This window comes from Hippocampus comes, unplaced genomic scaffold (genome assembly GCF_001891065.2).
Source record: "Hippocampus comes isolate QL1 unplaced genomic scaffold, H_comes_QL1_v1.1 scaffold22, whole genome shotgun sequence".
NCBI lineage: Eukaryota > Metazoa > Chordata > Actinopteri > Syngnathiformes > Syngnathidae > Hippocampus > Hippocampus comes.
Genome location: NW_017806175.1, coordinates 305,732 through 333,467, shown reverse-complemented (window position 1 = coordinate 333,467; position 27,736 = coordinate 305,732). Strand labels below are relative to the sequence as shown.

At 41.5% G+C, this 27,736-nt stretch overlaps 1 protein-coding gene across 7 annotated transcripts; it reads right to left on the bottom strand.

The window, feature by feature from the left end:
• Positions 1–503: 503 nt before the first annotated feature.
• Positions 504–27,083, bottom strand: osbpl9 (oxysterol binding protein-like 9). Of its 7 annotated transcripts, XM_019896588.1 has the most exons (24): positions 26,935–27,083; positions 25,928–25,978; positions 21,369–21,447; positions 16,541–16,617; positions 11,761–11,856; positions 10,692–10,739; positions 10,178–10,207; positions 10,041–10,091; positions 9,621–9,659; positions 6,967–7,060; positions 6,034–6,138; positions 5,473–5,632; positions 5,252–5,364; positions 5,046–5,164; positions 4,838–4,923; positions 3,796–3,976; positions 3,606–3,714; positions 3,247–3,357; positions 3,106–3,169; positions 2,894–3,034; positions 2,720–2,798; positions 2,107–2,198; positions 1,869–2,004; positions 504–1,726 (listed from the first exon to the last, which is right to left on the bottom strand). In XM_019896588.1, exons 1-24 carry the CDS (start codon positions 27,043–27,045, stop codon positions 1,652–1,654), a joined length of 2,247 nt encoding a protein of 748 aa, XP_019752147.1. In that variant the 5' UTR covers positions 27,046–27,083; the 3' UTR covers positions 504–1,651. The 7 variants fall into 7 exon arrangements, with proteins under 7 accessions (XP_019752147.1, XP_019752148.1, XP_019752154.1 ...); XM_019896589.1 differs by lacking the exon at positions 9,621–9,659; XM_019896595.1 differs by lacking the exons at positions 25,928–25,978; positions 26,935–27,083 and adding an exon at positions 21,527–21,546.
• Positions 27,084–27,736: the final 653 nt, after the last annotated feature.

Genomic DNA, 27,736 nt, shown 5'->3' with positions numbered 1-27,736 from the left:
TTGAATTTCACATGTTTGATCGGTGAAAACGTGCAAGGATGTTAGCTTCTTTGCCTTTCTGTGGCGGTTTCTAAATTCACAGGCTGCATCCGTTGAAGGCTGAATCTTCGGCTGCATGGCGTCACTTCCAGCGCGACTGCGACTCAAAATTTTTAAATTTATTGAACCAGTCCAATTTCGCCACGCTTCATGCGGTCCACGGAGGCGACATGACCCTTTGAAGGCATCGAAGGATCCAGCCTGCGAATTTTCTCCAGAATTTTGGAAACCACCTATGGTCGAGTTGTGCCGGAAGTGACGCCATACGACCGAAAACGGCGCCTTTGAAGCACGCAGCCTATGAAATTTAGACACAAGTTCACATGTAAAGGTTAAAGTCCCCCATTGGGCAACATCTCTAACTTTTGTGTGTATATGATATTCCACTTTTGAGGCTGTAATTCTTAAGTACTTTGTAGTCTGTAAATTAGGGAAACCAGTCAAAGAAACAAGACTACTACTTATGTTCTTTAGCATATCCAAGTGGAATTTATTTTTGTATCTCATCCATCGCGTTTTGATCCAATGTCGACGTCACTGTAACTAAAGGGAAAAAACATTTGAGGTGAAGAGTAGAATATCCCTCAGTGTTCCTAATTTAGGAAGAAACAAAACCCTAAATGAACTGCAGCAGCACTACAAAAAAAACAGCAGCGATGTTCTCATCTTTTTTTTGGGGTTGTTTACAATTCCCCTTCGCAAGGTAATGCATACAGAACAGAACATCGTCATTATGGACAAAGAGGTCCAGTAGAGGAACAAAAAGCCACATGATCATTTGTTCATTAAATGCCTTCAGGTTACATAGAATCATATTCATAGGACTGTTCTATGTTCTTTCGACAAACATTGCTGATAACCTTTGGATTGCATTCATATATTTCTATCAGCGTGTTCCGATGCTATGGCTTGTGTGGACTTATAACTGTGTCCTGCAATGAAGAAACGGACCAAACTAACTTGAAATGAGAGCAGAACATCAAACGTGACCATTGGATGCTTCCTTTAAAGTTTCATTATGCTCAAATATTTTACACTATTGCCAGAAAGAAAAATAAAAAAAGAATATATGCATCATATGTATATCTATATTTATATATAAACAACAGTTATAACTAGTTGCAGGCAAGCAGAGAGTATCTTCCCCGCCCAGTTAAGGTTCAACCATTCCGCGAACAACATCATCACCGCCATCATCCTCATAAGGCTGCCAGACTCTTGGAGGGGGCTTTCTTTCTTCAACCAGATTCCCTGAGATGTTAAGCTCTGTTTTATATGTGAAAAGGTTATTATTAGATTTCAACAACCCTGATGAAGGGAGTGGCCTGGCTGAGAACTGGGACCGCACCTGTTAAGGAGTCAAGCTTTACAAATCGCCTGGGTACATCTCAGGTGCTCTCCGTTGAATTTCATTCGTTCCCATCATTTTACAGTCGGATGCAAAGTTGCATACACAATGCCATCGGCGGTCAGTCAGTCCAAGGCTCGGTGAACAAGTGGTCTTTGCTAAAGAGTTCTTATGAAGACTCTGCAGTGTGCGTTCAATCATAATGCATGTAGTGCGGGGTGGGGGTGGGGTGGTCCTGGGACGGGTGGACGTGTGTTGCTCCTCTCAGGGTCGAGGAGAGGCTAGTCTCTTTAAAAGTGGCTCGTCATACACCCAGCACTCTCCGTCCTCGTGGAATAGCTGCAGACACGCAGAGAAGCAACACATTGTGGCAAATGAATCCATTGGCAAGTTCCCTTTCCCAAGAGTGAATCAAAGAAATAAATCCAAACGGCCATCGCTAAATGCAGCCCTCGTAGGTTAAAATGTCCGTCAGGCTCACCCTGGTCTCCCACTGTTGCTCGTTCTCCTTCCTCTCCCTGGCTTCCACTCTCTGTTTCTCCTCCAGCCGATGTTTAGCTTCTGTTGCAGCGTCGATGTCTTTGAGCTTCAGGTTGAGGGTCACGTCTCTCCAAAGTCTGTCGGGTGGGAGGGGGAGGAAAGTCATCATTTGTCTTTTTTTCCCCCCCCTATAAGAGTTTGGCCACATACAAGACCGCCAACAGGGTGAAATGTCCCACCTTCGAGACTCGTACGTTAGCTGATCTTCCAGTTTCCTGACTTTCTTCTTAATGATGCCCATCCTCTTAGTGTCAATGAATGATGTGTTCTCCTGCAAATATATGTAATATTCCGGGATTCATTTTTGCTTTTCTGCTTGTCATTTGAATAAGAAATATAAAGTGACAATACAATTTGCCATTGCTTCTGATATTGTGTGCGAATACCGAAACATTGAATTCCCTTTTGATGCGGAGAATATGTTCCGGACCCGCCTGCAATAGCTGAAAAGCAGCTATTTAAAGAGTCCATATTAACAGTTTAAATACCTGAACCCTCCCACACAATTTAAACACATTCTCAGAGTAAACGGTAGTAAATATCGACCAGAGAGTTACATAGATTCAAATCACATTGGATTCAAATCCATTGAGCAACGATGGCTGCTCTTAAACGTCGGAATAAGAAAACATTTTCGGCTACAGTGGACAACGGTTCCACGTTGAACAAGTCAGAAATCAAAGCTACAAAATGACAAACATTAGCCTAAGGGTGAAAACCTGTCTCTCAGCAGCGGGAAAAGAAATGTATTTTGACAAGAGTAGTCTTGTGAAAGCCTGAGGGAGAACTCACTCCTGTGGCCCACTTGGCAAACATCACTCCGTTCCATTCGCCTTCAATGGAGCAGAAAGACTTCTTATCATTTGGTGCACTGCAATAGAAGATCAACAATACAGGTGATGATGCCACCCCCAAAAAATGCCAAGGGGCTTTTGAAGTCTGGAAATGAATCAGGATTTTTCTTACAAAATCTCGGCTGTGATTCTGTGCTTCTTGCCTCCGTAGAAGGGTTTGGTGTGGAACACGATGTTGGCGCTGTAGCCTGATTTGGAGCATGAGATGTTGCACTCTCCGCCCAACTCCACCCAGGGCACGGTCAAAATGGACCTGCATAAACGGCTCAGGTCAGTCAAACGTATGTCGACGACACGCTCGCGGAGAAATGGCAAAGCACGCACCTGCCATATCCGTTGGGGAAGTTGAGGATGTAATGTTCATCGTGCTCTAAACATGACACGCAGCCTGCACGGAGAATGTCACCAATTCAGTACAAAATAAGACAACATGAATGGGGAAAGTGTATGAAAAGTCAAACGTACCTTGTCCAATATTATAAACGCCTATCGACATGCCAAGGAACTTCGACTTGGTCCAGATGTGAGCATTGAATTGGATTTTCTTACTTAAACATTCTGCGTAGAATGCAGAAACTGCAAAAAGAGGAGACAAAGCCATTTAATAATTTGGAAATTTTGTTCTGCAATTATCATAATGATCATAAGTCTGATTGCAAATTGACAAAATTACTTTACTCACAAAGGATTAATGACACCATTTTTTTTTTAACTTGAGTTGTGCAACAGACTCAGTTGTTTCCATATGGTGACTATTACCCCCCCTGACCCCCGAATTTTAGATGACGTTCTACTGTATTTGGCTATTGAAGACTACCACTCACTGGGTGGATGATGAGAGACCTGCTCTGCCACAAAAGACACATTGTTGGGTGAAGACCATGGAACCGGACCGTCTGATAGTGTGTCCTGCACAGGAGCAGGGGAAGATGACTGAAAACAGAAGACAGCACATGATATAGACTGTATAGGAGCCTCAAAGAAAGAGAGAGAGACAGAGTGAGCTTAGCTCACCACGTTGGTGGAGGGCTCCTCAGTCTTGCAAGGCAGATCCCAGTGACAGAAGAAGACCTCTCCCAGGATGGGGTTATAAGGCTTCTTGGCCACCGAGCCTTTCCTGCCCGCGTGGAAGGCTGACAGGTACCATTTGACCACTTGAACCATGCGCTCACGGGGATCCGGCTGCTCTGCGATACTGTAGGTATTCAAAGGATTGCATGACTGTGCATACACAGAAAATAACTTTGGCAACAAGAGGTACAGTTCAGTGAAATTCAGCTCAGTCGGCAAACTTTATGCCGTTGCTAGTCCACCCAAGCGTTAGTTGTGTTTCAACCTATGAAATGACCTGTCTTGCTCCGCCCTTTAGGTACTACACTACTGCGGCTCGTGCGCCAATGGCCACAGAGTTGGATGCTGAATATGCAAATGAATACAGAATGCAATGATTATTAAAAATAACCAATATTGCATTCACGTTGGAACAAAATGGTTCTAAACTTGGTTTAACCTCCGCTCTCCCTAAAAAAAAAGCATTGTCTAATGATGTTCAACATTTTTTTTTTAATTGTCACCAATTCTATAATTGTTGTGTTTTGTTCTAAAAAGTGCGGAGCTTGGTTGAAATTTTCCTGAGTCGTGATGTTTGTGGAATTGGTGTTTTACAGCCCCAAAAGAACTGACATCATTTGAAATCTAAATGTCTGGTTAATGTACTCAAATAAAATTAAATAGGCTTCATGTTGAATAAGATCTATTTCTGAAAATTCCCACAAAATGTATTTTAGCAAGAATTTGATCATTCTTAATCAATGTCACAGAAATGTCACTAAGACACTTAGGAACTGTTTTAAATTGTCATAATGCATGTGTCTCCTTTCCACAGTTTCCACACATCACTTTAAATTTTGAGAAATGATGTCAAATATTTGAGGAAACAGTATTCGACACAGAAAATGCAAATTGCGCACTGAACCGAACAGCACTGTACCGTCCTGTTAGAAGGAATCAGTACACGAGAAGCACAACAGCTATGGCAGAGTTAAAGGACAGTTACCTTACAAATAAGTCGGGATGTGCAAAGAAGTCGGCATACATTTCTAACAAAGATCTCCTTTCTAGGATGAAGGTAGGCAGGACCACCTGGGGATTAGGATGGAAACAAACTGCGGCTCAGAAGCAAATCCAAACAGCCCACTGATGTTAGTTGTGAGTTCAAAAGCTCACAGCACGGATTGGCGAGGAGAGAAAACCGTTGCCGTTACCTTGGTGAGATCCATGCCCAGGCGAACTTGCGAGAGCAGGTGCATGATGACGCTTTTGTGCTCCTCCACGGACTCGCCCTCACCGTCATCGTCACGGTCGTCGTGGCTGTCAAACGGATCTGAGCACAACAGTCTCTCTGTAAATTTGTCTGAAAATTAAAAAAAATATAAACCAAATGTTTGTTTTTAATTTTTTTTTTTTTAACCTGGTTCTGTGGTGCCATTTGACATGGTCGAGTTGAGTGATTCTGTTGTGTCTGGTCTCTTCAATGCAGTTTCTTCATTGCTGATGGGTGAGGCAGCAGGGGGTCCCGAGGGACTGAGAGCATCGAGACGGTAATGTTGGGAGAAATGAGGCCGGGGATAAGTACACAGTTCAGTGAAGTGTGGGACGTTGCTGTGAGATGAATTTGTAGCAGCCACTCACTTCATGCAGTGTTTGGGGGAAGTGGTGTTCTGGTAGAACTCGTCTGCGTCGTAGAACTCATCCTCGCTGGAGGAATACGAGAAGTCTGGCACCGAGTGCGAGGGGAGGGGGATGAGAGATGGGGAGGTGACGCCGCTGTTGGGGGCTGATGGGCCGCTCCCTGACACAAGGGTGAGCTAAGTGTTAGCACGCAGGCTACACATAACAACACAATGGCACACGCATACTGTGACATTAAGCAGTCTTCTGGCAAAGCGTATAGATGACGGCTTTTTCCAGCATGCAGCCTTCTACAAGACAGGATGCAACTTAGGGCAGGGCAATATGGCCTGAACACTCCCCCCCCCCTCACACACACACACACGATAAATAACAATAAAAAACTATTTGGAATAGATCGACCTGAGAAAAAAATAAATAAAAAATAGAATTGAATTGATAAAATTGAAATTAATCGATAACACTGATGAAATGCCGATCACTCAACTACTCAAAAATGAACAGCAGGGTTTGCACGTTTGGATGATTTCACTCATGCAAAAATATGTAGTCATGGTTCACCTGTGCTATTGGGAGTTGGAGTCTGCAAACTGCCCATCACGGTGACGACAGGACCAACAGGTAAGGTCGAAGGTCGCTGGTCTGATTTACACACCTGAGAAGTATCTTTTGTGCCAAAACAAAAATACAGAGGAAGAGGAAAGTACACATTATAGCTTCCAAGAAGCTGTGATATGATGTAGAAACAATCAGTCCTATAGAAAGGAACTGCAGTCTATTCTAGTCGAGTCACACAAGTATCTGTATCGGCTGTGAGTATCTTTGCCACCCACCTCTTAGTCATTATTGGTGCCATTCATTCTCACCAGTGCCACTGTGCGCCAATTTATCATTCTTACTATGAACCTCATTTAAGTGAAGGCCATACTGTACGACGTTTTCTCAACCAAGAAACTTATAATTTGACAGAGAGTAAACATATTGGTTGTTAATAATTGTTCAAAAGACGGTCATGGGCAATCAAAGCAATGGTGGGAGACCAAAAGGATAAGCGGTTGATTTTAGCACAGAATCAACATTTCTAAGCATTGTGATGTCTCCCTGAGTAACCTTAAAGGTCCTCCACTGAATAATATTACTACTACAAAATGATTGGAGAGAATGTTTTTGTTGAGTTTTTCTAAAGAAGTATTTACGATATTTTGTTTGGCAAAGGTGGAGGTTTTTACGTCACCTTTAATCTTTCAAGGATAAATCAGAGAGCCAGCATGTAATCTCCACGCTCATGAATCAGCAAGTGCATTCAGTGAAATAAATGGTGTGTTGAATTGACTCCAACTTATTCCATTAAGTGGTTGCGCACTTGAAAATCATCTGGTTCCAGATGATTTAATGTCATAAAACCCAGACGAAATAAAATGGAGTATATTCTATGCACCATTTTTTTTTTAATTGTAGGAAGAAGGTGTGTATGCAAACATGTCCGGCAGCTACCTGCGGGGAGAGTGGTCTGTGTTGGCATCGTGGTGTTGGCTACAGGAGTGTCCAAAGGCGGCTGGTAGATCCCATCCACAGGGTTGATGGTGCTCTAAGGGAAAATTGATTGGCCATCAATCTCATATCAAGTCTGGACATCTGCCTGACATCAGCAACATTCACTCATGGTACTGCTGTTACACACTCAAAATGTTCATGACCACATATCGTGGGGTACTCGTGACTGGTCGATATTAATATCTATAACCACATATGGCTGCAGGCAAAGCCTCACTGAAAGAATATTTTTCACTCTCGACTGGGTACCAACTAGAGGTCAGCCTCATCGTAGACCCAAGTCGCAACAAAATGTGTGAACTCCAATATGACCCCCCCCTGCAAGGGCAGATCAATTTCCTTTCGCTCCACTTCCCGGAATGACAGACATGAACAGATTTCATGAATCAATATACAAACAGCAGCAGAACAATAATTGAGAGTACCGGTACCTTCTGAACTCCGAACAACCCTTTGTATTAAAACTGTTAATTGACGAACGCCTAAAATCAGTTACATGTTGACACCCCTGCGGTGAGAACCAGCCGGGGCAGTGTCTCTTGTGCTGTACAGCCATCAGCAGGGATGCCACTCCGAAGATGATAGGAGCCCTGAAAATGTGTTAGCGTCTCATTTGTTAGCCCCCCAAAAAAGTACAATGCGAAAAGTTTTAAAAAAATAAAATAAAATACAGACAATGACATAATTTGTAGCCATTCTGCTTAATACTATCACGGGTCCAAAAAAAAAGGCTCCATGATTTTTGTTAAATGGATTTGTTTTTGTCTTGACAGAAAATTTGTATACATTTTGGGTTCTTTTTCACTTTTAAACCTTTTTGAACATAAATGAATCATGAAAAAATAGCTGTACAGTACACCTCAATAAATTCTTGTGACAAGTTTTATCACATTTATTTTGTCATTAACTATGTAATCTAATGCTTGGCCTCCTGTGTATCTGTCTCAAAATCTTGAGGTGATTTTGCATTGGTGTTCACCGTCATGATGGCCCGTTGGAAAACAAAACAAATATGATGCGGCCCTCACAAAAAAAAAAAAAAAAAAAAAAAAAAAAAAAAATTGCCCCTGGCTTAGGGGTCAAGCACATTTACAAATGTTAGTGTCCAAAAAATTGTGAATGCTTAGACCCAAACATTCGTCCTTATATTAATGCGTATCGAAAATATTTGTGAGAAGACTTGAGTATACCACTCACACTAATGCTACTGTGTGTCAAAATCAAAGTGAAACAGTTGAGAGTAATTGTCACTGTGTCAAAATTACTCAGTGGTGAAGGTGTCAAAAGTATGTATTGTAGGAATGTTGCGAGTGAAGCATTCAAAACAGCGGCTCTAAGCGTTTTTTGTTTTTTCCCTCCAAGGCATTTATATTGAGCGTCAATTATACACGGATTTTCGCTATTCCCACAAACAGCAGGGCAACGATATATTGTTATTTGACAGTGACATAAAGACATTGATGGAATATAGAGAGTGCAGAGATTGGTGTATAACATTGAAAGAGAAAGTACGGTAGTAATAATGCAGAAGGTAGTTAGCTTGAAAAATAATAGCACACATCCATATTTTATACATAAATAAATCTCTCTCCACACGCACACGCACGCGCACACACTCAATAAAACTCCCGGCTGCCGTTTCTAGGATTTTAAACATAGGGTGTATGAAATCCAATCGACCATATGTGCACATTAGAGGCAGATTTCACAGATGTTGAAATGGTTATAAAGGCGTGAAAGTATATTTAGCGCACAGCTTATGAAAAAAAAAAAAAAATTAAACATGCTCATCATTTATAGACAGAACACACTGTGCTATTTATCGATAAATCTTTACGTAATGTCTTGGAGATTAAGTGGGATGTCGGCTCTTATGAGACTCCAGCATCAAGATACACATCAAGTACATGTGGTGATGTGCACGTGACCGTTGTGGGGAGCGGCGAATGTTTGGTAAAAAGATTTTTGGTTGTGTTCCAGGAAGATTCCACATCCATGAGCTTTATTTGACATGCATGCGGGGGGAAAAAAGTAGTTTAACCCCTCCTTAAATAACAGACATTCAAGTTTTGTCTGCCTGATAACGTGTGAGTTATAGAAAATGATAATTACATTATACACTAAGTATGGATAGATACTAAAGTGCTCCAAGGATGGCTGCCGAGCTCTTAGTGCCAGATGGGTCAATAAGCAGGCAGCGTGCGGAGGATAAATCAATGGTGCATTTGTTGATTCCAGCGCAGTGCAGCCTTCCCGTAGTGGGTCCCGTACACAATGCATGCAAACACGTCATGGACAAACAATGCACATTTTTCCTTTTTCCTAACACACAGAAACACACGATAGAGAATAGTTCCCAACCAGTAGTAATAAAGACTAAATCACAGATAAAATCAAGGAAATGATTTCAAAAGATCAGAGGAAATAGTGGCAGATGTGAGGAAAGGGACCGAGATAGAAACAAATCTCCATAATGACGGCATGCACTAACAGATTGCGTCATATCCACTTTCCTACAGTGTGGTGAATTCAGTGGAAAAAGAAAGTTAGCAGTAGGTTTGATTTCAATCCTCACAGAGAACGTCAAAACTTACTATCAGTCCGTTTGCGTGTTGCTGTTCGTTACTTTGGTCCTTAAAATTTTAAGAAGACAATGTTAGACTACTGACGTAGATTTCATGTCATTTAGCAATTTGCCACATGAAGGAATCTATTCATCACATCACAAAATACGTAAGTACTGAGTAGATGGAATCATTGTAGTCTATCGAAAGTTTTTTTTTCTCCCCACTTTAAAAAGTTGATGTGATGAAATGATTACTTGGGTTATATTCTCAATGCCCGCTTACCCAAGCGGCAACCTAAAGCTGGGAACTACCCCAGAAATACACACAGATGTGGTCACATGATGATTACAGGGAACTGTCACACCCAAGCAGCAACAACACCCCAAAAAAAAAAAAAAAAAAAAAAAAAAAAGAAATAGCGAGCAGGTAGCAAGGTTTCACACTTACCTTGGCAATTTGCAGCAGAACAATACAGTGCTTGATGGACTCTACCATACTCTGGAAAAAAAAAAGCCAGCGTAACAAGGAAATAAGTAAGCAAGAACTGAAATACAGGAAGGAAAGTGTGTTAAGTTTGGACTTACACAAGTCGTCTCCTTCAAATTTTCAATTTTCTGAAAGACAACATGTGAAATGCTATAAAATCCAACATGAAGAAAATAGTTTAAAAAAAAAAAAGGATTTTATTTTCTGTGTGACCTTGGGAGTTTTGGGGGGACGATGTTGACCGTCGATGTGCTACGCTGACTGCTCGTGAAACATGCTTAACATTCACATAGCGAGCAGTTCCAGTGATAACCGGGCTTAATTCATCAAATAAAAAGTATTTGCCTTCGGGTTAAATCGTATCAATCTGGACAGCAAGCAAACTTGACTGCATGACGATTTTGTCCACACACATTCATAAGCTGCTTCGAGCAGCTCTTTGTTCCTTTGGCTTTGTCAAATGAACCTTTTTGAAATGGAAAAAAACATCTCTCTTTCTTGTACATTCATGGTCAGACTGCGTTCTGTGATTTTGGCCAGGCCTCTGATGGTGGCCAGAAAAAAGAAAAAGGAGAGCAGATAAAAAGGAGAGCATTTGCTGGTGGTACTCACCCTGCGAGATTCATCCTCTTTGCAGTCCTTGATCTTCTCATCAAAAAGCTGGGAGAACGACAGAAATCACAATGAATTCACTGGCTGCATTTTGTGCTACTGCAACATGCGTCTCGGAGATTCTACTCATATTGCTTCAGCTCCAGCAATATATTTTTATTTTAAACGCCTATACTATTCCAGACTTTGAAGCCTATAAAGGGCGAGCAACCTTATCTTAATGGAGACTGTCATGCAGAACTGTGTCGTTTGAACCGATGTCATGAATAAAATCAGGACAGTGTGAGACCTCAGGTCAGCGAGCATCAGAGTATTAACTTTTTGTTTGTGTTTTGAATTTCCTTTCCTTTTATTAATTTTTTGACAGTATGGGATGTGTTGCTAAAGAATATTAATCAGTTGTTCAGTGAAGTACAATCAAAGCATTCTGACTCGAGAGTTTGTATGTGCATTGTCACTTGTCAAAATAAGTTATTCCGTGTGCAAAATATATCTGTTATAATCTGTTGGACCACATTTTACACAATAGGACAGAAAGAAACACCTGGAATGGCGCCTTTGCCTTTCCCAATTTTTTTTTGTTGTTTTCAGGTTTTAACAAAGTTAGAAATCATTTTCATAACAGTTAGGAAAGTTGACATGACGTAAAACATTTCCAGTCCAGTTTTATGATTTCCACAGCTATATCCTTGAATATTTTTCTTCATGACATTATGTCCAGTGGGGAAAAATTGACAATACCGAGCAAAATGTAGAAAACCTCATATTGTCATCGATTATGAGAATTTCAATGTGAGTTTTTTTGGAACAGCGATTCATATTCCTGTAAAAACTGTATCTTGTTTAGAGCTGTCACGATAGAATATTTTTAGAATTAATTATTTTAAATATCGGTTTGGTTTTCGTTTGCTTCGGTTTTAGTCAGGCCTTCTGCAAAGGATTAATGAGGAAAACCAAGGTTCCACTATAGAGACAAAAAGTACGGTAGCAACTCAAACAGCCAAGTGTGATATACTGCATGTAAGCGAGGTCAGCTGTGTGTGCTTCAAGAGGGTATTTGCTGTTCTACCTTTAACTGGTCAATCAGAATCTGTAGATAGGCATCAGCTTCTGCAAGTTTTCTGTCAAAGTCTTGGACACTCGGTACAAATCCCGTCTCCGTCTCCTGTGTTTGGAATACATTTAAAAAAAAGGTAAGCAGATTATTAGGACAGTCCAACCAAAAGTCTACCACGATGTTCTTCAAGAACAGACAGGATGTGTGTCATGTCTTGAACATGTCTGCTTTGTTTTGTGAATATACATCATGGCATACACAAACATGAACAGTTTGTGAGAATCTTCCAGCAACACACCACACTGGTGTTCATACAAACACCTTTTTTTGCAGCCTTGCCTGTGCAACAGGCCAGCAGGTCTGTCTGGGATCAGAGCATTCAGGCTCTCAGAAACACAATCAAGGCAACCAAGACAGGGCAGCTGAAAGTGTGTATGTGCGCCCGCAAATTGACCGCACTGCACATAATTGTTGGTTGATTAAAAACAGACTTAATCCAGGCACAGAGCAATCCAGTTAGGGACAATTGAATTACATAATGCCCATTAGAAGGTCATCACAAGATGAATGGCAGAGTGGGATGAACTGGGGCATCTGTCTTGCTTTCCTTTAAATACAGTGGAAACTCTAAAGTCCAACTGCAAAGTAGTCGAAATTTGGAGTGCTAGCAAAATGTTCTGGGAAAATATGCCCCAAAATCCAAAGGAGATTAATCCATCATCGCACACGGCATCAGCTCAGCAGCAGCCGCCAGAACGGAATCGGTGAGTGTAAGGAGGAAAAGTGTGATTACTGTATAACCATTGAAACAGAAAAGTGCCTGGCTGCTCAGTGTTCTGACTAATTCATTGAACTAAGCATATGTTGACATAAAAGGCATGGAGCTGAAAGCATAATGACATACATGAAAATAAGGGGATGCCCATGGCAAAATCACTTTTTTCCATTTTTATTCTTTTTATTTTATTTTATTTTTATTTTTTTACTTAGACTGACTTATAAGTTGAGCAGCATCACAAAACAGCTTGTGCTAGCCTTTGGAAGTTCCACTCTTACCAGAAAAACTCAGCTGACACAAAAAGAGGAAAAAGTGCAGATTAATGTGCACAAATCAGACTTCCCTAAAAAAAAACTACACACGCGCGCACGAGCGCACACACACACACACACAATTGTCTCAAACAACAGAGAAAATATATTAAAACCCAGGCAGATCATTTTGCAAGAAGAACAGCAGATGTTGAGTCTGCTGAGCAGCCGGCCACACATTGCACAGCAGCACTCACATGGAATCCAATCACGTAATCAAACCTTTGCGGCCGATACGCCTGCTCTGATTTTGTTCTGTCGCCCAGTGCTGGCGTGTCGTGGACCTGCGGGGCTTTTTCCTCCTGCTAAAGTGCATCTCATGGGGACGTGAAGAAAAGCCATGAGCAGCCAAACGCCGCCCTGTCATCTATTTAAAAGTAAAAAGTGCACTCTCTTTATAGGGAACAAAGTCTGTGTTAGCTCATCTTCCATCAAGCCTGCGGCGAACTGGCCAAACTTCCTCAAAGGGGGCAAAGGTGGTTTCACTGTCAACATGACGGGAAAAAGTAGGTGGCTGCATTGGAGCCTGAACAAAAAGAAATGCAAATCAACACTACTGAGGTCAATTTAGGTGATTAAATGCATTGAACACTGTCATAATATAAAGCGCTGTACTTATCCAAACTGCGCAATCATTTTGATGAGCGAAACAAATATGCGGCGGCACGGTGGAGGAGTTTTGCACATCCGCCAAACAGTTCTGAGGTTGGGGGTTCGAATCTGGACTCAGGCACTCTTGTAGGGAGTTTACATGTTCTCCTCGTGCTTGCATGGGTTTTCTATGGGTGCTCTGGCTTGCTCACAAATTCCAAAACATGCATTCACGCCTGAGGATTCGAAAGGGGTGTTCACACAGCAACTTTTACTCCGGTGTAGCACCGGGGCTACCCCCGTAGAGTATTCACACGTACAAAGTTATACCGGCGTAGCCCCTGAAAACAGCTTAAACCGGAGCAAATTTAACCCTGCTCAGGAAGTGGTTTAAAAATTTACTCCGGAGTAAATGCTAGTTTTCTATTGCACCTCCCCTTTAAGCTGTTTTTGGAATTTGTACATTGTTCATTCTTCACATTCAAAAAAAATATTCCATTTTAAATCTTGTAAATGTTTGAAGCCTGGAATGTGGCAAAAGGTCAAAAAGTGGGGCTATTCCAAAGTGAATGGAATTGTGATTGATCGTCCTCCTTTTTTGCCCAAGAAGAAAAATAGCCCTCAAGTATTTTATTAAAAACAAACAGATAATAGAAAGTCATGAATTAATCAGCGAGTGCATCGTGATTTTCTGCATTCATTCCTCTTAGTGTGCATGGTTAAAAGATACCAATGGTTAAAAGATACCCCAAATTTGGCCGAGAAACAGCTCATATATCGGTCACAAGTCAAGGCGCCACTGTATACAATTACAAAGCTGCTGTTTTAGACTGTAAACACAATTCTGCAGACACGTCACATGCTCACACCGTCACGGTTTCTTAATATAACATGCACCGGCATGCCCCTGCACTCCCCCTTACTCCACGGAAGATGTCGTCAAATCTGTGAGTGCTGGTGACAAACAGCACTGTTCTCACACCCTGCCCCTTTTGTGTTTATCTTTCCATGTTTGTCCCAACACCGCACTGCAACCGTTTTAAGTTGTTGCTGTGATGCAGAAATGTTTTTGTGTGTTACTTACAGAGTTCCGTCCTCCAATAGACATGTTTAAACTACGCAGATTTAGTCCATCGGGCCATGTAAACCTGACACGGGATTTTTCTTCTGCCTCTTGTTGTGCACCGTCATTTCCCTCCTCCGACAGCAAACAAGGCACCCAGCTCTGGTCCAAGTTGGCGCTCTTTCTCACTCTTGCCTCCTCCTGCTCTTTCTTAAAGGAACAATAAACTCTACTCTTGCGCTGCACCGCAATACGACAATATTCACTGCAGCAACCTTCAGAGCGAGTTAGCCAGGCAGCCACAGTTGATCCTGTCTTATCTTCTATCAGCAGGGCGTTTAGTATGAGACGGAGTTAATCCGCGACCCTCCCCTGGCAGGAAAGGCACACTTCCTTTCACGTAGGCAGTGGAGAAAACACACGAAAGGAGCAGCAAACACTGACAGGGGCAAGTATCACTAATGTTTGCTCCTATTGGCTGAGGCAGCCGGGGCAGATGTTTGGTTGGACCAGCAAGCAGCTCTGAGATTGGAAAGAGTGCGTCACATGATGCTATGACAGCAGCATAGACCTGTGTGTGCGTGTGTGTGTGTGTATATACTGAGCAATGCACTTAAGCTCATCAGAAGGCTTTACACCTCAATGGGCGTTGGTGGTGGTGGTGGTGGTGGTGGAGAGCAAATAAAGAAGAAGGAAAAAAAAGGGAAACATTAACAATGAACCTCTTAATGATATGATGGAATAAAAATACAATTAGGTTTTAGGGAGGAGAAAGAAAACTAATCTTGGTCATACAACAACAACCAACCAACCAACAAATAAATGCATAAATAAAACATTTGCTGGTCCTGCATGCTTTAAACAAATTCAAACGTATTAAGTGAAACAAACTATTCCGTAGTGCTTGTCCTCGTGGACACAACACTCCAAATAAGAGTCAAACAGTGCTTGTTTCAAGCTGTTCGAGTTACTCCCAGTTGATGTCTACTGTAAAACTGACACACAGAACAACACCAAAAATTAAACCTTGAATATTCAAACACTCAAACCATATAATTCCTTCTAAGAAAAGTCCACCAAAAGTCCACTAAGCTTACTGTGCCATTTTAGATTAGTACACATTCTTTCTTTATTTTTAAGAGTACACAGACAAGTCTGACTGATGTGAAGCTAAAACCTCTTCTGTCCAAATTTGTTCACAAATCTGGTTAGGAACTGGTAGAACACAATGTGCTCATCGCAAAAGCTGCTCATTGGGAGCAGAGCGGAGGGGTTCAGAGCAGGCATAGACGGCAACAATGTAATTAAAGCCTGCCGCACAAGGAGTGCATCATTTCTGATGACTTGACTTCATAAATCACACTTTAACATTCTGAAATTTCATAAAAGTGTAAAGATAAAAAAAATAAATTACAAAGTGAATACATTGTTATACGTTGCACTGGGCCCACATCATTACAGTACCCCTGATGATGCATGATGGACACAAGGAAATGTAGAAGACTACTGCTTGTGCTTGGTTACTTCTCATTCACACTATACCAGACTTTGCAGTGTACATTCTGTTCTTGACTGACGTAGTCTCTCTTAGTCATAATTTCAATTATGGAAAAAAAAAAAATAATAATAATTCTGACACACCAGACTTTCTGTGTGGTGGTCGTGATGCGTCTCACACACCAGCTCGCCAGTCCTTGACTATGTCACACTACACAAGGTAACGACGTTTGTTTTACAACTCATGACTCAAAGAATTGGCCACGACAGTGATCGTGTGCCTGCGACATGTCTGTCGGGTTCAAATCCGGCAACAATCGTGTAGTCTGAGCTCAACATAAGACTGAGATCCTCCCACAACCTGGAGGATACGTGCATCATCTTTTCCAGTGGTAAATTGTAAAATACCAACAGGGAGAAATAAGAAATTTGCATTAGCAGGCATTAAAACCAAAACCCCACAGCTAAATGGGTCTTATTGTGTCAGAATTAAAAGGATTAAAAACACACACTGACAGACAAATGTTTATAAAAACACATGCAGTTTCCTACCCGGAGTTGGAGGGTGTGCCGCAGGATCGTTCCCTCTAAGGCGTGGATCCACTTCTCTCGCTCGTCTGCATCTCTGGCTGCGGCCACAAGCATACAGACACGCCCTGTGAGCTATATTTCTTACATGGATTTATCAGTAGACATTACATATTTGGACATTGAAACATGCAGTTCGTGATAAGACAATCTAAGTAGATATTTTTAGGATGGCATTTAAATTCTGCACTGCAAGACAATCAACACTGTGATGTCACATGCTTGAAATGTTTACATTTGGGTGAAATAGAGCAAGACGAAGCTGCACCCTCATTGCACACACACACACCACCCTCAAACAGGCTGACATTGAACATTGACCCAAAACAACCCGATAACATGTGCATGACTTGTGGTACCACAGGCACCGGGAGTGCCCAACACATTAATTTAAATTCATGAGAGACCATCCAACATAATCAGGTGCTTTAATGTGGACTATTTCAATTTGAAATGAGTAATTCAATGAATTTTAATCATGAATTCAATTTTGGCTTCTCAACAGCAAAAACATTATAATTGAAGAAAAACAATGAATCTGTGGAATGGCGTGGCGCGTTTGCAAGTTCTCAAGGTTGTGGAAGTGCCCTGAATGCACCAAGTTGTTTGTGTTTTGATGAATGGGTAGGTGGCTATGAAGGTAGTTTTGAGCAGTTGATTTTTAGAAGTTGAATGAATAAAGTTTTGAAATCAATGAATAATAATGTTATTGTGAGTTCAACATCGATCAAAACAACTGTGGTTATTGTCCCCCCCCAATAATCGCTCAGTCCTAGTTTGCGGAAATGTTTAGAACAGGAATAAAGAATTTCACACTGAATTGACCTTTTCAACACAAATTTGTGCCGCTTCACCAGACTGCTCTGAGAATTAAGAAATAAAACTTTGGAAAAAAAAAAACTTGAAAAACAGGTAGACATTTTAGACGAAACATTCAGCCTACCGGTGTATGAGTACTAACCATTGCAAAAATCTAAAAAAAATGTATTTTGGCCATTGCTAATGCTAATAATTTAGGGTTGCTGCGGCATGTACCTGACATCAGGTGATGGTCTAATCCATTTCATATCAGCAATCGTAACACTAAGACGGCGCATCAACTGATGGGTTGATGAGTTAAGACAGTGAACAATGCAGAGAAGTTTTTGAACAAACGAAACAGACAGCTTAGGCTCAGGCCAACCCACTCAGAGAGCCCCTCGCTTCTCCCTCAGCCTAAATAGACTCTCCAGAGGAAGAGGTTACTGAGGCTAATGTTATTTAGCTCCATTCTCGATTGAAGTAGCACTGCGGCCTTGACATACATTTTGCCAGAGAACAATACAAGCTTTGACTAACACGTTTTTGGATTTCTTTTCTTCTGAGGAAAGGAATAGTGCAATCATGTTAATGTGCTCAGACACATTATGTATTCAAAAACCAGACAGATGCATGAAAGGTTTACTTTTTAATGCAAAGACAGGAAAACAAGATCAAGGGGAATAAAACTAAGAGCATCAAACTAGTGTGGAAATTCTTTTTTTCTTCAATTCTTTAATCAAATATGAAATTAGACTGAAAAAGTTCTGAACCAACTTTGACCCAATGATTTGCGTAGCATTGGTATTTTAGCAGGAACAATCGGTTATAATGAAGATGATAAATGTATTAATTCTTCATCACTACAGGCCAAATGTGGCTTCGCTGTGTAATGTTCTCACTACACACACTTAATGGCAGACACTTCGAACTTCAAAAAAAGCATACTTTTGTAATGCCTCGTGAATTTAAGAGGGAAAATGTAAACTTCCAAAAAGTAAAATAAATCTCGTCTTCAGCAAAACACATGAATTGGAGCGATTTCTATGTAAAGAGGTCAGGCTATTGAACTTAACATTTCCGTTTCAAATGCTTAGCGTCTGCTGTCCCCCATCTGTCCAAAATGCATCTGAATTATTCGTCCCGCCCTTTTCTTTCCTCATCCCTCCATCTTTCCACCAGCTGATGTTTGTGTGCATGCTCCAGGGGGACAGCGAACCTATCAACACTGCCAAGACCCACACTGTGCTGCAATGACAATGCAGCATAGTGGGATGAATATAAATGCCGATCACATGTGTTCATTTGGGCTGAACGGCTCATGGGTAACTACCAGACAAAATGCAGGGGGTGTTATTGAAAATTGAGCCCATGTGGGTCATATCAAGACACGGCACGGAACAGTCAGGAGGAGTGCTCTTGCTTCTGACAAAAGTGGAGAGTGAAGACAGGAAGGATGGCGACGGTAGATAACAGGAGGTGAATGAGAGTGGAGGAAAAGGGGATGCTAAAAGGCTCTCAGGTAACTCAGACACCGCCAGCAGAGAGGGGCTGATTAATAATGGATGCTCCTCTAAATAAAAGCACAGTAGAGACGGAGACACAATCGAAGCTGGCACAGCAGCTGAATAACAACTACACTTCTGCTTATAAACTGGATCGTCCCACAGGAGGCATTGTGCATTAATCCCAGAAAAAAACCTAGTTAGCTAAAGAACAATTTGACAGGGGTCTGTGTGAGGAAAAAAATAAAACACAGAGCCCTATATTCATAGTACTGAGGATTCAGAGGGACTGACAATCCAGCACCCTAGGACCAGGATCATTTTACTGCGACAGAAGAATCTCCTCGGCACAACATGCTGTGCATCACATCTCCTAGCTAAAAGCCTGTCTTAATGTACGACACATATCTCATGCTTATTTTCCACTCATTTCCCCAAACAACAGCACATGGGATGGCCTAGTGTCAGTTTGGACATCAAATACCCGCCATCATCCAAACTAGGGGATGGATGTTGGAAAACAAATCATTTAACAGAAGTTGTCTTCATTTTGGGAATGTTATTATAAAAAGGGGCACGTACTGAGGAGAATCATACTGCTTGCAGGAGTTGAACACAACTCAAAGGCTAAGTCAAATCTAAAATGTTCTTTACAATAATATGTTCTATGAGCCCTCATGAGTCGAAACATGGCATTCTGACTGTATACTGCAGCCCCCCCCCCCCCATTTAAAATGAATGGGGGATTTTTCCAGCGGGCCACTTCACCATCCCGCAGCCGCTTTTAGCAACCAAACCGCGGCTTTCACACCACGTACTTCCCGGTTGACTTAGTGTTTGCGGGGTATGACTTAAATAGCAAAATCCACTTCTTTTTATTCATCTCAGGGGGTGGCTATTTTGCCACATGCTGTTGAAAGAAAATGATACCACAGTGCCTAAGGGCTCTACTTGTGAATGTCACATGACCAAACCCAGAATATAGGTGAGCCATGACGGTCGTTACCCAAGCCCTTCGGCACTGTGAAGTCCGTTTCAGTTGACAGCAAGTGGCAAAATGGCCGCCAGGTGGGATGGATTAAAACAAGTGGATATTTCTGCTTAATTCATTTTCCGAAAATGCAAAATTAATCAGAATGCACTGTTTTGGCTAGTGGGGGGCGCAAAGCACATACAGTAAAAACTACTTTTAACTTGACTTACCCTTTAATGAATAGAGAAGGCCAGTTACGCTTCTGAGAGGAGTTATCATACCCTGACTTCAAACATATTTGTGCACAATTACTTCAGTCCTGAAAATGTCTCCACCAAATAAAATAAAACAGAGCATAGTCATACTTTCTCAATTAGCCAACAATAGGTGGATGTGTAAGACTGCACATAGCCCATTCACTATCACACCTGACTAAACAAATCCACCTTGCAAAGCACAAAAATACCCTTGAGCTGCAGCAACAAAACCAATACGCCTAAGCGACACAGGACACACCGCTCTGCCTGAACTATAAATCCCTGATGACATGTAATCAAAATCCTCTTCCTCTCCGTCTTTTCGTCTTTAGTTGTTGACATGCATGTGGACCAAGCCAGGGGCGTTTTTCTCCTTACCCTTCCGTTTGTAGAACCACAGCATACAGCTTCGGAAAACAGACATGGGAGAGGGCATGGAGGATGTGAGAGGGGCGGGGGGCCCATGGACTGTGGCGGGTGGCTGCTGGTGATGAAATGGGAGGTGAGGTGGTAGGCAGTGAGAAGAATAAATGTACACCAGTGGAGGGATGCAAGAACGGATGCAAAGGAAACGGGACTGCTGCTAGCTCAAAACCTGGTGGGGTGATGTAAGAAAAAGTGCCTGCGGTGCACTGGCTCGAGAAGAGGGAAAGGTTGGCACGGCTAGGATGTGGTTGCGGAGGGGTGATGCCGTTGCTGGGAGCAATTCCTGTCCCGATGGTCAGACAAACTGTTTTTTTTTTTTTTTTTTAACGCTGCCAGGAGCGGCAGGCTTCTAGTGAAGGACGAGTAGAGGCGGCAGCCAGCAGAGACCTGAGCTCAGCTTCTAGCTCAGCAGTATTCCCTTATTAGTCCCAGAGGCGCAGCTGCAACACACACAAGCAGCAATCTTCGCACTCAGGAGTGCTGAGGAAAACAGATTGCTCCCTTGTTTCTGTTCCCGGAATCTACGCAGTGGGCAGCGGAACAAATCTCCTTCATCCAACTTCATGAGGCTAGGCCATGTTCCACTGGACGGGAGAAAAGCTTCAAATTGCTTACAGCACGCTTTGACTGTGCACGCTTCCTGGCATTCGACAAGACTGATCCAAGTCTTTCATAAGACGGGGAGGGAAAGGGAGCAAGAGTGAGAGAGACTGATGGGGCAAGCGAGCAAATGAACAGCAGCAATGGAGAGTGTGTGTGGGGGGGGGGGTAACCACAGAGAAAGAGAGCCGGCAATGGAAAAAGACGGCCAAATTAAAAGAGAGTCAGCTCACCTTGGAAATGGAAAGTCTTCTGGTCCACTGTAATGGTGAATGTGCTGTCGTCCTCGTCATCGATGCCGATCACAGCGCCCTGGGCAAGAGGAAAGAGAGAGTGAGCGTGAGAGAGACACGACCCACTTCACTTTCCTTTCCTCTCCTTTAGAAATTACCTTTCCTCCAATCTCAACTGCTTCAAAAAAAGCTCATCCCCTCCTGCCATATCTTTCTCCCTCACACGCACAAAATCCTTGTGCCCTTTGGAGTGACGGAGGGAGGAAAAAGTATGAAGAGGAGGGGGTGGGATTTTGGAAAGCAGGAGGAGGAGAAAGGCGGGGAGAGGAGGAGAGGAACAGACACACAAGGGACAGGCAGCCAACAGATTAAAAGGACTGCAGAGGAACAAAACTGCTGGCAACCTAACTGGGTGTGTGACTCACAGCTGCTTACTGCACAAACCAAGGAAGGGGCCGTAAATCGGCAACTCTTAACGGCTGGACATGAACTAAGGTGTTTAATGTTTCATATTTATATTAGCTTGTTTCCTACCAAGTAAAAAAATGACGACAGATTTTCACAAAACTTGGTCAAAGGCATGGCCTGGCCTCAAGAAGAAACCATTACATTCTGATATGGCTCCAGGAATCTTTGATACATTACTGTCAAGTCTTTCCCTTTAGTTGTTACGCAGTTTGCAACCACCCTTTAATGCACATTATCGCCTCCTACAGAATTGGAGTTGAATATTAACGACCATCCATAAAAATACTAGTGGTATGTACAGGACAGTACAACTTCCAATGTCCCGGTGGCTGCTGGGAAAAGTGGGTGTGTTTAGTCTGCCGGGGCGGTTTAGGGGTGGCTTCTCACTTGATGATGTAGAAAAGTCGTTTTCTTGGACTGGGAGGGGCTGGTGTTTAGAAAGCAAGAATGAGCAGGAACACTCCGAGATGGGTGAATGGAGAAAAACACCACTAAGAGTGTTCTTAGTGAGGAATTAGCATTTTAACATGGCTAAAAGATCAGCAAAGTTGATTTTGCATGATATGTATGTGGGAGGTTGGGAGGGGTATTTTAAAGCCTAGAAGCAACACGTAAATCCAAAAGCATATATGAGTAGCCAGCAGGCCTGCCAGTTCTAACTGCTCACCAGGGGTGGGAAACAGGATATAGGAGTGTTGTAAAAGTGATCATTTTAAAAGGGAATACTTTCAGGGATTTATGTAAAATAAAGTGCCGCAGATTCACATTTGTTTCCTACCTTGTGAAATCATTGATAATAATTGTGAGCAACCATTAACACGATCAGTGTCTTCCTACGGGTGAATATCAATGATTAATAACATCATTTAAGGTAATTTCAGATACCCGAATAAAACTGGTAGCCAATTGCATTACTCAATACTCGAGAAGTAGCTCTTAGTTTAAAAACAGACTGGTGACCTCTGCTCTACATGCTGCTTTCTAACAAATCTTTTGACAGGCTTTAAATAGTTCCCCCACACCCCCAACAAAGATTATTTATAGTTACATAGAAATAAGCAAAATTACTACAAATTAATCACAGAAGACAAATAAAGATAGTCTTATTAACATGTGTATAAATGAAATACACTTGGTAGCATTTATAGTGGATGTTAAAAAAAAAAGTAATGTTACAAATGATGGAAAAGATTAAAATACATCAGAGATGAAGCAAAACAATTCCATATTTGTAAAAACATGTAGTCTTTCCTGTTACTCATGCAATGGAATGGAATAATATTTACTGGCTCCATTACGGTTGACCCAGTACAAACAGTCGGCACATAAGGAATGTTCCTAACCATAAAGGACCAAATCGTAAATTTGGATCAATAAATGACTGCAGGGCACGAAGTGTTTGACTTGGTTAATCATTTATTGAAGGGCAATAATGTAGTACTCTGAACTATAACCTCTTCGCATCAGTGGTTTGTTTAGGTTGTTGCTTTTGTGTGTGTGTGTGTGTGTGTGTTCGCGACTTTACATTCAAACAAGTGTAGCATTCAAAGATATAAGTGGACGAGACTGGCTTCCCCAAATTGGCATGAAACGTGCAGAGCAGTGTAAATTGGTTGAACAAAGAATTCACTGTTATATTCTTGTCAAGGTTATGTGGCAGGACAAAAAACTGCTTCACACTCCTCTCAAGCAAGACGAAGGCGGTGTTTTGCAATGCTCGAACTGTGGTGAATTTTTGTAAACTATGTGCATATCATGTTACGAAGCTCCACGTGCTGGAATGCATGTTTAATCACTACCTCAATGTCACGAACTTTTGATCATTTTTATTTTAAGATTACATAATGATAATTGGGCAGCTTTAACATACTGCCATCTAGTGGCGGAATAACAAGCACAACAAAACCTTGAGGCTATCAAATTGGACAAAGTTGTCTCCTCATTCATTACCCAGGGGCGTATTTAGTCATTTGGGAGGCTAAGGGAAAACCAGTCATGGGGGCTGCTACATCCATGTATTATAAATATTTGGAATATTAATGTTGATCATCAACTAAAAGGAGTGAATTTGTGAAAATGGTCCTATTTCCTGAGCTAGACAGAGTCCTAAAAATCCTTCTTGAGGATGATTATCTCACAAGTGAATCATCAACGCTCTTACTTTGATCAATAATGAAAGTATGTTTTTATGATTCTTTGTGATAAAAAAGCGCCACGTGCGTCATCTCCATTTCTTCTGTCCTGCACCTCCTCAGCTCAAACTGACCACAGTGCTATGCTATAGTGTCTGGCTGTTACTGTTATCAATTACGCACATTTAGTTGAAGCCTTTCGTAGATTTGATAAGTACGACTGTTTATTTTCCTCATGCCGTCTCCTCTTCTCCGCTCTACTTCATTTTCCTCACAGTACACCAACTTTGTTTTCCAGCACATGTGCAGCAAGGATGTGGAATAGTTCAATACTTTAGAGGGCGGCAGGGTGGAGCATGTGAATTAAATATACCAAAAAATACTTTAACCACCATACGGGTGGTCCTCACTTCACGGTCCTGGCATACAAACATTTGGAGGTTATGAATGACAGGTGGCGTTAGAACGTGTTGTCGCGTGACAAAAGATCGCATACTCAGTTACCATCACACTGCTTTTTAATTCGTTTTATATTTGTGGCCTAGAGGTGTTTTCCATGCAAACACTTACTGCAATTATGATTTTACAGCTGTGTTAGCATAAATTAGTGATGGACTTCTGCGCATTGTCTTACACTGCCATCGTAAGAACCAACACCTTCATCACTGTCTTTGTGGAAGGGTGCATGTAAATGTATCTTGGGCCACAATGAATCCTGCGCCAGTGACTTAATGTGCCCATTGTAACTAACTTATTGATGTAACAATTTAGCTTGGGGAATGGTGTCTGAAATTGTTTCAAAACAAAATGTTTATTCTGGCAACTGTGATGTCTTAACTTCCTGCAGAGCTTTTTTTTTTTTTTTTAAAACGAAACATGATGTCGTCAATAACATGCAGATTTTTGCTTTTTGTGAGTCAGCCCGGTCCCTTTCTACTGCAAATAGCGGGGTTCAATATACTCAATAAATATATTTAATATTAAATGCCCTCCATAATTATGGTTAAGATATGTGCTTTAGCTTCAAATAAATTTTTTTTCCCCTAAATAATATAGTACTAAAAAAAAAAAAAAATCCAACCTTTAATTCAAGTGCATTTATTCAGTGTGGGTGCGGGGTCTCTCATGAAGAAATAATGATTTTATATCAAATCACGTGTGTCACAATTACTAGCACCCCTGATGTTAAAACTTTGAACAACCCCCCTTTGCCAACAAAACAGCTCGAAATCTTCCCCTATAATCTTTCAGAAGGATTATTTCAGTAGAATACATGAAAGGGGATCTTCAATCAGTCCTCTTTGCGCAATCTCTCTAAATCATCCAGTGACCTCAGTCCATTCCTCTGCACTGCAATTAAAAATTGAATATTAAGGCTTTTAACACATCTTAACAAAGGGTGCCAATAATTATGGAGGACATTATATTTTACACATTTTTATAATGCGACTTTCTCTCTAAATGACATTGTGACAGTTTTTCGAATAATGCCTATTCTCATTCCTTAACAACTTTATTCACGAATAATGTCGTTGTTTTTCACAAGTCGTGTTCACTACTCCGCATCGACGTTTGAAGCTTGAAGTCGACTGGTTACATGTTTTGGGCATCTTGTTTTCCCAAATGGCCAATTTACAGAGGACTCACGACTTGCCTGGCTGCTGCCGTCATCTAACTATAATGTAGCGAAATCTTCGACCAACAAGGCGACACAGTTTCAGGGAGTATAAAAGCATGATGATTGAATATATTGGTTATAATATTACAAACAAGTTACATCTCATATCTGTTGAAAATCACGGATGTTTGTGTGGACACCCTGTACCTGTAGTTTTCCCCCTCTTGTACTAGTGACTTCTTTTTCAAAGAACACTACAACAATTTAATTGAGACGTTTTGGGATTGATTGTCCTTTTATGCAAAGTGTGGAATTGATGCCATTCAATTTGAGAAACTTACCCGGAGTCGCACACACCCTCTTCTGGACCCTCTCATCATCTTGTCTTTTGACTGAAAACAAATAGAACAAGCCTGTATTTACAAAACAGGGTTCCCATAATCCATGCATAACAATTTCCTGGGGTTGAATTCCAAGCAAAACTGGATTTAAACGGTGATGATGCGTTCAGAAAGAATACCGCAAACAAACACAGATAGTCTGTGAACAATTTGAGGTCTTTATGACTTCCTCATGATTCCTGGCATGACAGAACTCACAGGAGGCACGGTTTCTGTCAAGAAACCACAAGTGAAATGTCTGTATTTCTTGATGGATTTCTGCATGATGCACCACTGCATGCACACATACCAGGAGTAGTATGCATTCAGGTTAAACTTCACAACGAGTTTCGAGAGAATCCCAGCTCGTCAACAAGCATGCGTCTGCGTGATTAATTGTTGATAATAACATTTACGTACCACACACAGGCACTTTGGCATTAATGTAGTACTCAGCTGGGAGCTGGGACAGTTTGCCAATGTGCGGGTTCGTCATCGTCATTGTCATGTTATTTATACTAAACAAACAAGTAACGTTTGCTACCGACTCCTCCCACTGTGTCTCTCATTTTTAGTTCAATTAGTAAACTGAGTACTGTCACACATTAATAAATAGTATTAACAATGAACACAATTCTGTGTCGCTGAAGCCCCAAAACATTGAAAGTCCTTTCCTGCGTCGCCTCGGTGTTAAAGATGTTGTCGATTTGAGCTTTTGCTAACAATGTAGCTAAGCGGAAGTATTGAGGAAATGCTGCCACCGGATTGGCCAATTGGACTTAACTCAGCATCGTAATTGGTCCATGTGACGATCCGTCACCAAGCAGACTCGCCTGTTGTTGCCTGCGACTCCCCAACTCCTGACTAACACCAAAGGCCCTCATCACAACCAGCGTCAACTTCTACCATATAGCCGCCAACCCCCAGCGAGACGTTTCAGGGTCACAAACGGGAGAGAACTTACGTACCGTGTAGTAGGACAGCAGTCCGGCATTGTAGTCTAACACAAACCAGCGGTACTGCCAACCTTTCATGACGTTGGTCCACTTGCTCAGTGGCCCTTCCATGATAGACGCCATCTTTACAACACTGACGACTGGGAGGAGTCGGATATGCTTGGCAGTGACGTCGCGAGAAAGCGTTGTTCCAATCAATAAAGTTAATGAAACGTGGTTTTGCGCTTAGATTAATGTATTTTATATTTTATTGGAACGAGATATACCTGAGTATAATGCGTTTTATTTCAATATAAAAATTTGCCCTCATTAAAAACTATATTATTTAAAGAGTGCTAAGCAACTGACATGAAAAGACCAATAAATGAACAGTGATACAATATTCATCAATATCTTTATTATTTACAATAGACTTAACACTGATAAGCAAAACTTCACAGTAATATATGTGAGCTTTAAATAAAAAAAACACCAAATATATATATTTTGTACATTGAAAAAAAACTGTTAACATTTGTCTTTTTTTTTAATCCATGTGTAGGTTCACGTATTCCATTACGGCGTGTCTGACAGTGAACGTTGGCTTTCATTGCACTTGAAACACTTTGGTATAATGATGAGCTGTAGCACACTTTCCAATGCAGCTAGTAAAATTATATGTGTGTGTGTGTGTGTGTGTGTAACTAAAAAACATGAGAACAACGAAGGCAAGTGCAGGAAAGAAGATGCAGATGGAGCATAGTGAGGACACTTTGTGGTCAATTCAGCATTGTTTCAGCTATGAGATGAAGAAAAACATGACCTCAAATTATTT